General features: G+C 55.6%; 2 protein-coding genes across 5 annotated transcripts; one reads left to right on the top strand and one right to left on the bottom strand.

The window, feature by feature from the left end:
• Positions 1-2,657: 2,657 nt before the first annotated feature.
• TNNC2 (troponin C2, fast skeletal type) lies at positions 2,658-5,426 on the top strand. The gene is made up of 6 exons (XM_026502870.3): positions 2,658-2,803; positions 4,276-4,327; positions 4,468-4,611; positions 4,704-4,818; positions 4,965-5,101; positions 5,251-5,426. The coding sequence occupies exons 1-6, from the start codon at positions 2,801-2,803 to the stop codon at positions 5,280-5,282; spliced, it is 483 nt and encodes a 160-aa protein (XP_026358655.2). The 5' UTR covers positions 2,658-2,800; the 3' UTR covers positions 5,283-5,426.
• Positions 5,427-9,552: 4,126 nt separating this feature from the next.
• Positions 9,553-12,957, bottom strand: UBE2C (ubiquitin conjugating enzyme E2 C). 4 transcript variants are annotated; one of them, XM_026502866.4, is made up of 6 exons: positions 12,794-12,957; positions 12,212-12,239; positions 11,384-11,470; positions 10,456-10,660; positions 10,277-10,336; positions 9,553-9,798 (listed from the first exon to the last, which is right to left on the bottom strand). In XM_026502866.4, exons 1-6 carry the CDS (start codon positions 12,892-12,894, stop codon positions 9,740-9,742), a joined length of 540 nt encoding a protein of 179 aa, XP_026358651.1. In that variant the 5' UTR covers positions 12,895-12,957; the 3' UTR covers positions 9,553-9,739. The 4 variants fall into 4 exon arrangements, with proteins under 4 accessions (XP_026358651.1, XP_057169012.1, XP_057169011.1 ...); XM_057313029.1 differs by lacking the exon at positions 10,456-10,660 and adding an exon at positions 10,661-10,797 and having other exon boundaries at positions 11,367-11,470; XM_057313028.1 differs by lacking the exon at positions 12,794-12,957 and adding an exon at positions 12,591-12,748.
• Between the last annotated feature and the right edge of the window lie 559 nt (positions 12,958-13,516).

Raw genomic sequence — 13,516 nt, forward strand, 5'->3', positions numbered from 1 at the left:
AGTCTTTGGTCCGTAGAACTCAGAGCGGGTCATGTCACGTGGCATGCTCACGGCTAGGATTGAAGAAACTTCTGAAGACTGCCTTGGACTCCCTTGGCCTGGGTAGGGGAGGAGGGATCCCAAAGGAAGTGTTGTTATTTTTGATTTGTATTTTTTTTTTTTCAAGTAATCTCTACACCCAATGTGGGGCTTGACTTTACGACCGGGAGATCGAGAGTCACATGCTCCACTGACTGAGCCAGCCAGGTGCCCCTTCAAATATATATATATAAGTTTATATATATATTTATATAAATATACACACATATATGAAATATTTATATAAATGTATTTAAATATATATACACTTCATATATATGAAATATTTATATAAACATGTTTATATAATATATAATATATATTTAAATATATGTATACACACTCTTATAAATATATAGACACCCATGACCCCAAGATCAAGAGTTGCATGCTCTACCATCTGAACCAGCCAGGAGCCACAAGGAAGTGATGTCAAAGCTGAGAAAGATGACAGGGAAGTAGGCAGGTGAAGAGAGAGAAGACGGGAGTTCCCGGCAGAAAACACAGCACGTGCAAAGACCTGGAGGCCACCCAGGGTGTTGTTCGGAGCTGTATCCTAGTCTGACCAGAGCAGAGCGGCATGTGGGATAGGGAAGGAAGGGGACTGATTGGAGGGGTTCAAGGCAATAGATAAATTTGGACCTTATCTATTTTCCTGAATAAGTGAAAGAGCAAATTAATGAACAAATGATTGTTGAGGGTTCCAAACTCTCTGCTTCAAAGGAATCATTAGTGGCTCCAGGGCTCACGTCCAAATTGGACTCCCCTGGTGTTGCTGCCCCTTGGCCCTCTGCCTGGCCGGGGGAGGCCTTACGTGTAGCCTGGCCTAGCTCCACTGAGCTTTTCTTGGGAATGTCTATAAATAGAGGAAGATGGCGGCCCAGCTGCCACTGTCCGTCTGCCTTCCTTGGAATCCAGCCTCCTTTCACTGGCTCCAGGCTCTGCACTCAGTTGTCTTCGAGCTCTTTCTGTTGACTTAGCCGCGGTCCACAGCATGCCTACCTCTCCAACACCCAGCCTGGACCCTGTCGATTTGAGGGATGGGCTCCCTTCGGCCTGGACTCGCTCTACCCATCCCTTCACTCTCCAGAAAGCCAGCTGAGCTGCTCCAGACTTCTTCCTCTCCTCCTCCTTCTTCTTCTTCCTCTTCTCCTCCTTCTCCTTCTTCTTCTTCTTTTAAGATTTTATTTGCTTATTTGACAGAGGGAGAGACAGCAAGAGAGGGAACAGAAGCAGGGGCAGAGGGAGAGGGAGAAGCAGGCTTCCTGCTGAGCTGGGAGCCCGATGTGGGGCTTGATCCCAGACCGCTGGGGTCATGACCTGAGCCGAAGGCAGGCGCTTAATGACTGAGCCACCCAGGTGCCCCTGCTCCGGGCTTCTTCACCGAGCTCTGGGAAGGGGCCGGCTGCTGCCTTACTCACCCAGAGAACCTGTTCCTATCCCCCTCTCCCTCAAAAAAAAAAAAAAAAAAAAAAAAAAAGAATCTCAAACACCCTTTCCCTGGACAAGGTAAACCTGACAGAAAGATCTGCTTTCAACATTTATTTCTTCTCCAACTGCATACCCATCTCCTGGACCCCTCCCTAGATTTCTCATTTGGACAGGTCCCCTCAAGGGCTGTCCCAACTTCCCTTCAGGGTTAATAAGAATCACTGACATGACTAGAGACCTTTATGATTTACAAAGCTCCCTAGTAAAAAGGGAATAATAGCTTCTCCCTCATGGGATGGGGCTATCTAGGTGAGATCACGTGGTGAAAATGCTTTGCATATGGGGCGCCTGGGTGGCGCAGTCGTTAAGCGTCTGCCTCTGGCTCCGGGCGTGATCCCGGCGTTCTGGGATAGAGTCCCACATCAGGCTCCTCCGCTGGGAGCCTGCTTCTTCCTCTCCCACTACCCCTGCCTGTGTTCCCTCTCTCGCTGGCTGTCTCTCTCTCTGTCAAATAAATAAATAAAATCTTAAAAAAAAAAAAAAAGAAAATGCTTTGCATAGAGTGTGGCTCGTCATGTCCTAGAGGTTCAATGACTGTGGCTGTCACTTCCCCCTCCTCCACTCCCGTCCTCTATCACAGTTCGAAGCCAGGATGTTCCACTTGCCAAGCACCAACCCTATGGAGTGGGCACAAGCTAGGTGACTTATAGCTGGTGCCCCATTTCCCATGGTCTGTCTGTGAGGGAGGGCATGACTGTCACCATCTCCACCTCGCAGAGAAGGAAACTGAAGCTCAGGGTGACATATTGCCTGCCTAAGAGTGCACAGCTTGCAGAGACAGGATCTGGACCTTGGGTTCCAGGCTTCGAGTCTTGTGCTCTTCCCCGTCTGCCACACTGCTTCACTCCTCTCGATATCCGTTGCCCTCGCCCATCTTGGAGCCAGCGTGTTTCTTGAGCAGGAGCTCCCTGAGGCAGTTGAGCCGGGCGTTCTCCTCCCAAGAATCTAGGACATCAAGGCCTGCCACCTGCTCAGAGGCTTAAATTTCTCTGCAAGGGCCCTTGGCTAAATTAGGTAATGGGCTAGGACTCTGGGATGGGGCAGGGGAGGGGGGGAGGCGCTCGCCGACCCCAGGATCTGATTGGCCAGGGCAACTAGTCCTGGGGAGCAGGGAGGTGGGAGGAGAGGGTGTCCCTACAAATCCAAGGGGCTGGAGCAGGCCAGGGCATCTTTTGGTGGTGGAGTGCTGAGGAGGTGATCTGCAGCAGAGGAGGGCCTGGGACTAGCAACCATGGTAAGGACAAGAAGGGACTTCATCCCTTTGCCTGCTGGAGCACTTGCGACCTCTTCCAGGCCAGATCCGGGTGCTCTGTGGTTCAGCAGCTGGACGTTTGAAGATGGAACATGAAGGCTCCTGGAGCCCGGATGTCTAGGAGGAAGCCTGGGAAGAAGGCCTTGGACTTCTCTAGGAAGGGGGATGGCTGGGGTGTTCTGGGGGTTGCCGACTCCCTGCAGACCTGAGGCTTGAGCAGTGTTGGTCACGAGTCGTGAGGGGGTCCTAGCTTGTCTCCCTCATGGTGGTGGTGGGGGCCCCTGAGGGCCAGATCGAGTCACCTAGCAACTCAGTGGCAGGGAGGGGGGCTAGAAGCCTTGCCAAACTCTCCTGAAGACTCCTCTGGAAGAAGGGGGGCCTGCAGGGTCTCAAGCCAGCTAAGGTGCAGGATCCCAAGAGCTCTGAGGGTGAGGAGAAGGGGCAGAAGATGATAGACCAAGGTTAGAGAGACCCCAGCCTCCCAGAGAGGGGTCCTAATTTGGGGCTGTCATTTCCCCTGAGGTCCCCCTCCCCACTTCACTTCAAGGGGTAACTAGACCTCAGAGGACAGCTGCTGTTGCCCACATGAGGCTAAAAATAGCCTGCCCTCCTGCATGGGTGAGGAGGAGGGGGGAGGGGAGGGCAAGGAGGAGGGAGGAGGGGAGGGCAAGGAGGAGGGCTGCGGCCAGCCGGTCAAAGAACGCCTTGGCCACCTCAGCGCCTCCTCCCCAGCAGCCTCACTCCAAAGCCCCATAGCCAGACGGCTTGCCTTGGACGTGGCTGGACCCCCTCCCCCAAAATCTTATTTTCGCCTCCACAAGGCCCCCATCATATTCCGCCCAGCAAGAGCAGTATTTACTCCAATGGTTGAATGATAAGAAGGAAGCTTATACTCTCCGTCTCCACAAGTTCTTGGGAGGGGAGGGATGAGGCGTCTGAGTCTTGGTCTTAGTGCCCCGTGTCTGTCCTGACACCTGGCTGGGGCTCAATGACTTTGCCTTGCGTTATGATTTATTTGAGAACAAACATTTATCGAGCACCTATTATAGAGCCAGGCTCTGCTGGGAGCTAGGAAAACCTGGAAAATGATGCTGGAATAGTGCTGGCACTGCACAAAATCCTTTCACATCCCTGATGTGATGTCATCTCGTCCTGAAAAGCTGCTGAGAAGAGAGAGGGTAGAATAAGTGACTTGCCTAAGGTTAGTGGGGGGATTCCTGACTTGACATCTGATGAGCAAGTTTGAAGACCTTGGGCATCATCTGTGTTTCCTCCCCGGTTCTTCAAAACTGGGGTCAGGTGCTGTGGGAGCATGCAGAAGGTGTTGCTAGTTTGGAATCGTTTTTCTGGAAGACCAAAGGGCACGGACAGAAGGGGGTTGAAGAGAATGGGGTTAAGGCAAGAATGAGCTCTGGGGCCGCCCCTTCTGCTCTCTGACTGTGTGTCTTCTGCAGACGGACCAGCAGGCGGAGGCCCGGTCCTACCTCAGCGAGGAGATGATCGCTGGTGAGTGCAGGAGTGCACGTGGGAGGGCTGGCTGCCCGGTGGAGGTGTGCTGGGTCCTGTTTGGGGTCTGGGCCGGGTGGGAGAGAAGGAGTGAGGCTGATAGTCCGGCCGGGCCCCCCTCAGTCCTCCGCCTCTTTCAGAGTTCAAGGCCGCCTTCGACATGTTTGACGCTGATGGTGGCGGGGACATCAGCGTCAAGGAGTTGGGCACGGTGATGAGGATGCTGGGCCAGACACCCACCAAAGAGGAGCTGGACGCCATCATCGAGGAGGTGGACGAGGACGGTGAGCAGGGGGTCCTCCGAGTTGGGGCTGCGATGGTGGCGCGAGAGGTGGGCGCGCAGGGCTGAGGCTCCCTCAACCACCTGCTCCCTCAGGCAGCGGCACCATCGACTTCGAGGAGTTCTTGGTCATGATGGTGCGCCAGATGAAAGAGGATGCGAAGGGGAAGAGCGAGGAGGAGCTGGCCGAGTGTTTCCGCATCTTTGACAGGTGCGCTGGGGGCCTGGGAGCCGAGAAGGCGCGGAGCTGCGCGACTCCGGCGTCAGGGCGCTTAGGTTCTCCGCGTGGCGGTGCAGGGGCGGGGTGGGGGGGTGCCTCGCCTGCCCTGAGTCCTACCCTGTCCCTTCGCCCCGAAGGAACGCAGACGGCTACATCGATGCGGAGGAGCTGGCTGAGATCTTCAGGGCCTCTGGGGAGCACGTGACAGACGAGGAGCTCGAATCCCTCATGAAGGACGGTGACAAGAACAACGACGGCCGCATTGACTTCGACGGTGAGGGCGGCGGGAGCGCGGCGGGGGCGGGGAGCCGCGCGGGAACGTCCGGGGCGTGCCCCCCACGCGGCTGTCCTTGGCTTTGTGGGCCGGGTGGGGAGCTGTCGGCGCTTTCGTGCCATTTACGCTTCCCCTCTCCGTCCCCGCAGAGTTCTTGAAGATGATGGAAGGCGTGCAGTAAGAAGGCGCCGTCGTCTCCTCCCAGACCGCGCGTCCCTCGGGCGAGGGCGGTTCCACCCCCGCCCGGTCCCATGCTCCGCCCCGGGAGGGAGGCGCGGCCCCCGCTGGCTCCGTGTCCAGAGGGAATAAAAGCAGACCCTGCAAAGCGCGTAGCCTGAGTGAGAGGAGGGGGGAGTGGGTGTCAGGGTGGCCGTCCAGGTTGCCACCCGAGCACCCTCGGGGCTCCGAGGAGGGGGCACTCGAGGCACGGGAGCCCAGGGCCGCGCGGACGAGCTGGGCAGGCTCCCGGCAGCGGGAGCTGGACGTGGACAGCTCAGCCGACGGAGCTGCGATGGCGCCTGGCGCTGGAGGAGGGGGGCCGGGGGGCTTGGAGCTGTCAGGGTGAGGGTGCCCGGGATGGCGGGTAGGGTGAGGGCGCAGCAGGAGGCTGGAACCTGCGGGAGGCCGAGGTGAGGCCCCTTTCCTTCCCCACCGTCCTTCCTTTCTGGAGCCTTTGGGTCTGGGGTGCAGGCTACCGGGCTGGGGATGGGAAAGTGAGCATCGCATCTGTCCGTTCCAGGCAGCATTCATTCCCGCTTGACTTTTTCTGCTTCGTCTCTTCTGAGAGTTTCTAGGTGCTCCGCACTGGAGATGGGAGAGGAGGGTGGGGGCACACAGCCAGGCAGGAGGTTCTGACATCATCCTCTCCACCCTGGATCCCTGCCTCCAGCTCTGGCCAGCGCCCTCAACAGAGGGTCCATTACCATGATCTAGCTTCAAGAAATCCGACCTGGCTGCTCCCCTGTTGAAAGACCTTCAAGGCTCCCCTTTGCTTCTAGAATCACATCCAAATTCCTTTCCCCTCCTTCCCCTCTCAGGTTCCAGCCACACTGGGCAATTTGTCACGCCTGCTCTGGACAGTGGGGGTGCACTTTCAAGCCTTTGGGCTTTTGCTCATGCTGTTCTCCCTCCTTGGAATGCCCTTCCTCCTCCAACAAGCCTGGCAAATTTTTCAGCCCTGCTCAGATACCATCTCAAAGACACCAAGACCCAGCTCAGATATCCTCTTCTCCTTTGCTCCCTGCTCCCACCTGCTGAGTGAGCTCTGGCTTCCATAGCTCTTTGCACACGACTCAGTTATAGCAGGCAGCAGGTCCGGGCTAACACAGTGCCATGGGGATTTTGCTTTTAGAGTTTGAATCCTCATTGCCGATGACAAACCACTCTGTGCTTCAGTTTCCTATGCTGCAGAATGGGGATAATGACAGTACCTACCTTGCAGAGTTGTGAGAACAAGTTAGCATGTGTAGGGCAGAGTGCTTAGAACAGAGCCTGGCACGTACTGAGCACTTAACAAATGCTATTGTTAATATCACTACTATCACCTTGAAACACTGACCTGTACTGTTACTCATTGCCACAGTCCTCCCTTTCCACCTCCTTTGTGTTCTTACCTCCCCTTTCTGACCCATTCATGTTCCCCAGTTTATATCTGCAGCCGGGATCAGACCTCATCACTAGGACTGCGTACTGTGTGCTGGGCCCTGTGCCTTGCAGGCAGGTCTCATTCGTCCACATGATCCTAGGCAGTCGGATGCTGTTCTCCCCATTTTACAGTGGAGGAAGTGAGGCAGAGTGAGGGGATGTAGCCAGGCACGTGGACATTTGGTGAAACAAGAGCAAGGCTCTTAACCGTGGCCCCATCCACCTGTTGACAGTTCTACCTACGTGTCCTGAGTACTTCAGAAGGGTCTTGCCCTGCACTGATGAATCCCCCTCACCTGTCTTGTTCTCCAGTGCTTTCTATCTCAGAGACAGCACCCCAAGGAATGGGCCCAAGTCAGTTCTAGAGCCCCCTTGCCACCTGTAATTTGCTCTGCTCTGCTACTTTCTTTCTATCCCCTTGCCCTTATCCCCCCTCTCTGAGCCCACTCGGTGTTGTGACTCAGGCCGCCCCCATTGCTCACCAGGTTGCTGAGAACAGTAGTTAACCTTGCCACTCACTCCCCAGGCGGCAGCTTTCTGAACCTAAATCTGATCACATCATCGCCCTACTCAAGGCTTCATTAGCTGCCTTTAGGCAAAGCCCCTGCATTTTAATTAAAGGGCTTTAATTGAAAGGCTTTCTGAGCCCTGTGTGACCTGACTTCCCTGCTGCTCTGCTGGTATCCCATGCCCCCGAACTTCATACCCCATCTCCTTCTCCAGAAAGCCCTCCTCGACCCTCCTGGTTTTTGTTAGGTACCCCACCTCTGAGCTTTTGTAACATGTGAGTCTAGCAGCTGACATTTATTACTCGACATGCCAGCCACTATTCCAAGGCCCACCTAGCCTACGAGGTAGCTACTAATATTGCCGTTTTACAGAGAGGTGAAGTCTGAGTGTATACAAGTAGCATGGGGGTGGTGTGGGGACAGCTAGGTCTGAGCTCCCTACCACCTGTATGGCGTACTCTATCCTGCTGACATGCCTTTCAATTTGACATGCCTTTTTGTTGCAAGTGCCGAACCCTAAAGCAAACAGCCTTACATTAAAAGGGACTTACTGGCTCATGAAACTGGGATGCTAAGGCGTCCCGGCTGGAGGCCAGAGTCTCAATGTCACCTCCATCTCCTAATCTCTGCTTGGCTTCCTTGTCTGCAGCTGTCTGCACCAGCTGCCCAGACTCCCTCCTCTTTTAGCAACCCTATTAGTAAAATAATTTTACTTTCTCCCAGGAATTAATTGCAGGGAACACTCTGATTCTGACTACAGTCAGTCCCTGGGACTGACAAGAGGCAGGCCATGTGGCCATCCTGGAGGGGGTGGCAAACACTTTGATCAAGGACCTTGCAGAGAGGCGTCCTAAGGCAGGCAAAAAGATCTGCCGACCTTGGCCAGCATCTAGTAAGAACCACTAGTGCCAGGTTCTGAGCTCCCTCTTAGACATCCTCTGGCCAGGGGTTTCCAACGTTGAGAGAGCATCAGAATCCTGGAGAGCTTGTTGGGACCAAGACTGTGTTTCTAACAAGCTCTAGGTGAAAGGTAGGAGGACCACAGCTTGAGAGCACCACTCCACGCCGTTGACTTCCAGAGAAATGCAGGCCCTCAGACCCTGCCCAGACTGACAGAATCCAAGTTTGCATTTGAGGTAGAGCCCTGGCGGATTTATCCGCACCTTGGATGGGGCAACACTGCTCCAAGCCCCCCCCGGGGAGAGTAACAGCACCGTGTGAGAGGAGGCCCCGGGCTGAGGACATCCAAATCCCATCCCAGACCTGCCTAGGCCACTTCTCACCTGCCTGCCACTGCGGCTGCTCAGTGGGGTCACAGGGCAGGAAAGGAGCCTGGGCTGGCAGGAGCAAGAGGGAGGCGAGGACCTTCCTGATGCCCTCCACTACTGTCCGTCCCCCCCCCCCCCCCCGCCCCCGGGGCTGCACAACCAGCTGCTGGCAGAGCCGGCTAGGCTGGGTTAGGCCAAGCCCCGGTCGTGTTGGAGGGCACCTGGCTGCTGTGTCAGTCCACCTAGGAGATCTTGTGGGACCTGGACCAGGGCCATCACCCTAGCCTGCTCTCCCCCCTGCCTGCCCCTGCAGGCGCCCCAACTGGTCAGCACAGGAGTTTCCTCTCAGGGGCCCGAAGGCTGGGGCCTGTGGCAGGCCACTGTCAAGAGGGCCTCAGGCCTGGGGGCCTAGGCCAGTGGGTGCAGCCGCCGGAGGAATCACGGTGGAGAGGAGCAGGTGATGTCCTCCCTGGGAGTGTGGAACCATTCCCGGGGGTGCCTGGGGTAAGGGGTGAGTCGAGCTGTCCTGGGGTCTCTGGCAGGGAAGAGGTGTTCTCTGGCTGTTTTCCAGACCCCGGGCCTGCTGTCGGGTGACCTGAGCACCTTCTTTCTCCGTCGCAGGACCAGAACAGCCCGTCACAGAGCAGGTGGCCGGTCCTCGCCTCCCAGCCCCTGCTGTGCGCCCGTGTGCGCGTCTGTAACTCTCCCTACAGCTACGGCTGTTTGGCTCTAAGGGCTGGTGCAGCCTCATCTGTAACTCCGCTCGGCCAGCTCAACATCCGCGGCCATTCCTGGTGCAAGTCACAGCTCGATAGAAAGGCATTTTGTAACACCGTCTTATAGAAGAGGAAACAGACGCAGTCATAAAATGACTAAGGTCACAAGGGAAGGAATCCTCATCACCCCCTTGCTCAGCCGCTCGGCCTGTCAGCTGCCTCCAGGCCTGGGGGAGAGAAGCAGGGCAAGAGCCCGGATCCTGCTCCACTGACCCCGAGCCCCCCCAACCCTGGGGTAACGACGAGGCAACTCGTAAAAAAAAAAATCCAATGTATTTATTTAATATATCACAAGGGCTCAACCAGAGACTTAATTTAAAATACAGAAACAAAACAAAAATGACACCACAGCTTAAGATAGAGTCCTAGACAGAAATGAAGAAAAGGACAGACCATCTAAGGAGAAAATAAAAAGACAACACGAGGAGAGAGGCTGGACAGTCAGGGATCTTGGCTGGAGAGCTGCTTTGAGTAGGTCTCTTGCACATACTTCTTAAAGGCTGGAAGAGAACAGGCAGGTCTCAGGGCGGGGTGGGGGCAAGCGTTACGGTGGGCAAGGGGGCAGGCAAGGATAATACAAAGGTGGGAGAAGTCTGGGGAGCTGGGGAGGATTTCCTGACACGACAGATTCTCCCACTGCTGCCTGGTCAGGTCTCCTGGATGGGTTCTGCTCCCGGGGAGGCTGGGGGGTGACTGGGGGGGGGGGTCTTAGTGAGCAAAGTCACTTCCACAAAGTTTGCTTTTCTACTTAAATAGCCCCTCAACCTACATTCATGCAGAAAGTTAGCTTTCTGATTTTACGGCACCCAGGCAAATCAGAAACGCCGAGGCAGAGGCAGAACTGGGTTATCTAGGTTGACACCCACCCCAACCCAGTCCTCAAAACACGATCCCGAGTCACCGGGATCCTTCTGTTTGTGGGAGCTTTTGAAGGTTGGAGAGGGATCACCTGGTGCCCGAGAAGGAGGAAGGACCCACCTGTGGGGTTTTTCCAGAGCTCGGCCGCATGTGTGTTCAAAGGACTATCAATGTTTGGTTCTGTGGATGGACAGAAAGAGAGAACGGTCAGTTAGAAGGAGAAGACGCTGGCTGGGGTGGGGGAGGGGGAGTCCCGACAGGTTCCCAGGCTCAGGGGAGGGGCTGGTCTCAGAATTCACCTCCTAGCAGGCTCTGGATGGACAGCAGGATGGTCCTGACGTCATACAGGGCAGACCACTTGTCCTTCAGGATATCCAGGCAGATGTTACCCTGGGTGTCCACGTTGGGGTGGTAGCAGGGTGTGAGGAACTTCACTGTGGGAGCATTGTAAGGGTAGCCACTGGGGAACTCCAGGGAGAGCTTATACCTCAGGTCTTCATATACCTGGCATCGGAGAAACAGAGGTGCGGAGTAAGCCTCCCACCCTGAGCCTCATACCCCAATCCAAGCCCCAGTAAGGAGCTTGCAAGGACCTTTGAGTTTGTCTGGGACTTGACAAAGGACAAAGTGTTACACTGGCTCTGGTACTTTCTCTCCTATCTGGTAGGGACATCAGTGATCCTTCGGTATAAACTGGCATTCTGACGACTACCACAGCTGTGCTTCTGTCAGCCACATTAGCCGCTGACATGTAAAAATTAGGGTATTTAAGACATACACCTGAATTTGTTCTTTAAAAAAGATTCCATTTTTAAGTAATCTCTACACCCAACATCGGGCTTGAACGTACAACCCCGAGATCAAGACTTGCACATTCACTGACGGAGCCAGCCAGGTACCCCTGGATTTCTGACTCATCTTAAACCAGGTGTGCAGCAGTGGGAAGCTGCCATCTTGAGACCTGCGCCCTTCCACTGGCCAAAGTCCTTACGTACCCTTCATTCTTCTTTCTCTCTGGCTCCCTGTAGGGATCTAAGATGGAAAGCCCTGCTTCAAACCCAACTTCTTACTCGACAGAGGGAGAGACAAAGGCCCCAGGCTCAGAGCACAAGAACAGAACACGGAAGTGTCCTGCCAGGCTTGAAGCTGACCTGCATTTGGTTTTTGCCTCAAACCTCTCCCCAGACCCAGCAAAGTCACACTCACCTACCTCAACCCTCCACTTACTGTGCCAGCTGCTCCATGGATGGTCCCCACCCATTTGAAAAGGTTGTCTGATTCAGGGAAGGCAGAAATTCCTTTGTCACCAGACATCTGGGGAAGAAACAACATCTGCTGGGCTGCGGCAGTACACTTTTGGGGGGCAGTGGGTGAAATCCTTCCCCTTAAGCTCATCAAATTTTGATCCAAAATAAAGCAACCAGACCAAATTGATAGGATTTTTCGAGGAAGTGATTCAATTCTTGGGGCTGAATCTGCCCCTTTGGGGGAGGAGTACTGGGTGTGTTAAGGAGGGAAGAGTGGTGCAGAGAGACAGAAGGCAGCTCGGTACCCCCAATCTTGTTGGATGCTGGGATTCAGTTTGACAGGCTAGCTAGTGCTGGTTACATACAAAGCCTAAAGACTATTCATTCACAGACCAGGGAGATACGCAATATCGGCATTGAAGGATTTGAGTTGAATAGTCAGGGTTGAAGTAGACAAGGTCATCTAGGAGAAATTAAAGTATGCCAGGCGTATTCCCTAGTAAGGGAATAGTAAGGGGAGAGTTGGGTGTGGGTAAATCTCAGGGCAGGGAAGTAGGGCCAGCTAGCATAGAGAGAAGGCCTTGCATGGCTTCAGGGAACTGTATTTTAGAGAGAACTCCATGGTGGTGGTGGTGGGCATGGGTGGGTGGGATCTGGAGTAGACACTGCTGGAAAGAGGTGTAGGTGGGGTCTATTAAATTCTTCCCGGAAGAGAGGAAAGTGGACTTTTTATCCACTGTGCTGATAAGTGAGTGGGAGGTGGAGGGTGGATCAATTGGCTTGGGGGTCTGGGCAGGGAATCACTCACCATGAGGGTCATCAGCTCCTGCTGTAGCCTGCAACATAAGTGTTGGGAGTCACCTGGGAGTCTGGATGGGCCAGGGCTCCACACGGTGCTTCCTCCCTCACCCCAATGTCTCTGGAGGAGCTGTCATGGAGGCTTCCTCTACCCTGCAGCCAGACTCAGCTGGGGCGCACTCACCCCATTTCCACCGGAGAGTCCTAGTGAGTCCTCACCCTTCCTAATTCCAGGCTCTGGCAGGACGGTTCTGCCTTGTTCTTAAGCCCCTCGGCTTCTCTGACGTCTCTCTCTCTTGCGGGATCCCAGTTTCTCCCCACTTCCGTCCCCACTACCCCCCTACCTCGCCGAGCCACCGAGGGTCCCAGGCACTTTCATCTTGGCTCACCCGCGGACGATCGTGGCAGTGTGCCTCCCCCTTCAGTCCTACTTTGGGGGCCTTCCAAGGGCAGCCCGAGCTCCCGGCGTGCCCTCCTGTCCTCGCATATCTACACACTCCAGGAGGAGGTGGGGGCCCGGAAGTCCGAGCTCTGGACCCCAAGGCCCAGGGCGTGCCGGGCCCGGCCAACGTTACTACCCCGCACTCCTCACCTCTTGCCCACGGGGCCCCGGGCCGCACCCCCGCTGGGCTCGGCTCCCTTGCGGGCGGCGGCAACACTGGCGGCGGCGGGGTCGCGGTTCTGGGAGGCCATCCGGGCGGCGCGGGGAGGGAGACAGGAACTCCAGGAGCACCACTGCAACTGCAGGGCCGGGGGCCCGCCCGCCCGCGTTTGAATTGTAACCCTCCGGCAGCACCGGCCAATCAGCGGCTCGCTTGGGTTTAATCCAGCCAATGGGACGCGTCTGAACTCTGAGTCACCGCGCAACTGCTAGACCCACCCCCCCGCGCACCAGTATTGGGCGGCGGGAACCCCCTTCTGAAGGCCGATTGGCAGAAGAGGCTGTCATTAACTAACGAATCTGCAGCGGATTGGTGGCCTTTGGAAAACGCCGACCATTAAAGGGCCAAGAAAAGGTCCACGTGGGATGAACCCTTTCAGGTCCGAGGACTCCCGGAGGTACTCCGGGCGCGCCCAGCCCAGCCGGGATCCTTACTTCCAGGGGGAAGGGAACGTCTCCGGTCTGGGGACATCGGTACCCTTCCCTCAACCCGGAAACCCCTGCTCCTCCACATATTTTAATGTCCCGACACCTCTGTTAGGGACCTGTGTCTGAAAATTCATGGGAGGGGAATGATGGCCAGACCGGGAGACTGTTGGAAACAGGCCCTACGCTGCCCGTCCAGCTGCCTGCTGCGTGACCCCAGACACGGCA

Source organism: Ursus arctos, unplaced genomic scaffold (genome assembly GCF_023065955.2).
Source record: "Ursus arctos isolate Adak ecotype North America unplaced genomic scaffold, UrsArc2.0 scaffold_16, whole genome shotgun sequence".
NCBI lineage: Eukaryota > Metazoa > Chordata > Mammalia > Carnivora > Ursidae > Ursus > Ursus arctos.

Excerpts from the sequence above, each read along its gene's own strand:
- UBE2C (XM_026502866.4), bottom strand. The coding sequence starts at position 12,894 with ATGGCCTCCCAGAACCGCGACCCCGCCGCCGCCAGTGTTGCCGCCGCC. Across the intron at positions 10,661-11,383 it reads TCCATGGAGCAGCTGGCACA|GTATATGAAGACCTGAGGTA; the intron begins GTAAGTGGAGGG and ends CTCCGATGCCAG. Across the intron at positions 10,337-10,455 it reads CATCCAGAGCCTGCTAGGAG|AACCAAACATTGATAGTCCT; the intron begins GTGAATTCTGAG and ends GTCCATCCACAG.
- TNNC2 (XM_026502870.3), top strand. Across the intron at positions 4,328-4,467 it reads CAGCGAGGAGATGATCGCTG|AGTTCAAGGCCGCCTTCGAC; the intron begins GTGAGTGCAGGA and ends CGCCTCTTTCAG. Across the intron at positions 5,102-5,250 it reads CGGCCGCATTGACTTCGACG|AGTTCTTGAAGATGATGGAA; the intron begins GTGAGGGCGGCG and ends CCGTCCCCGCAG.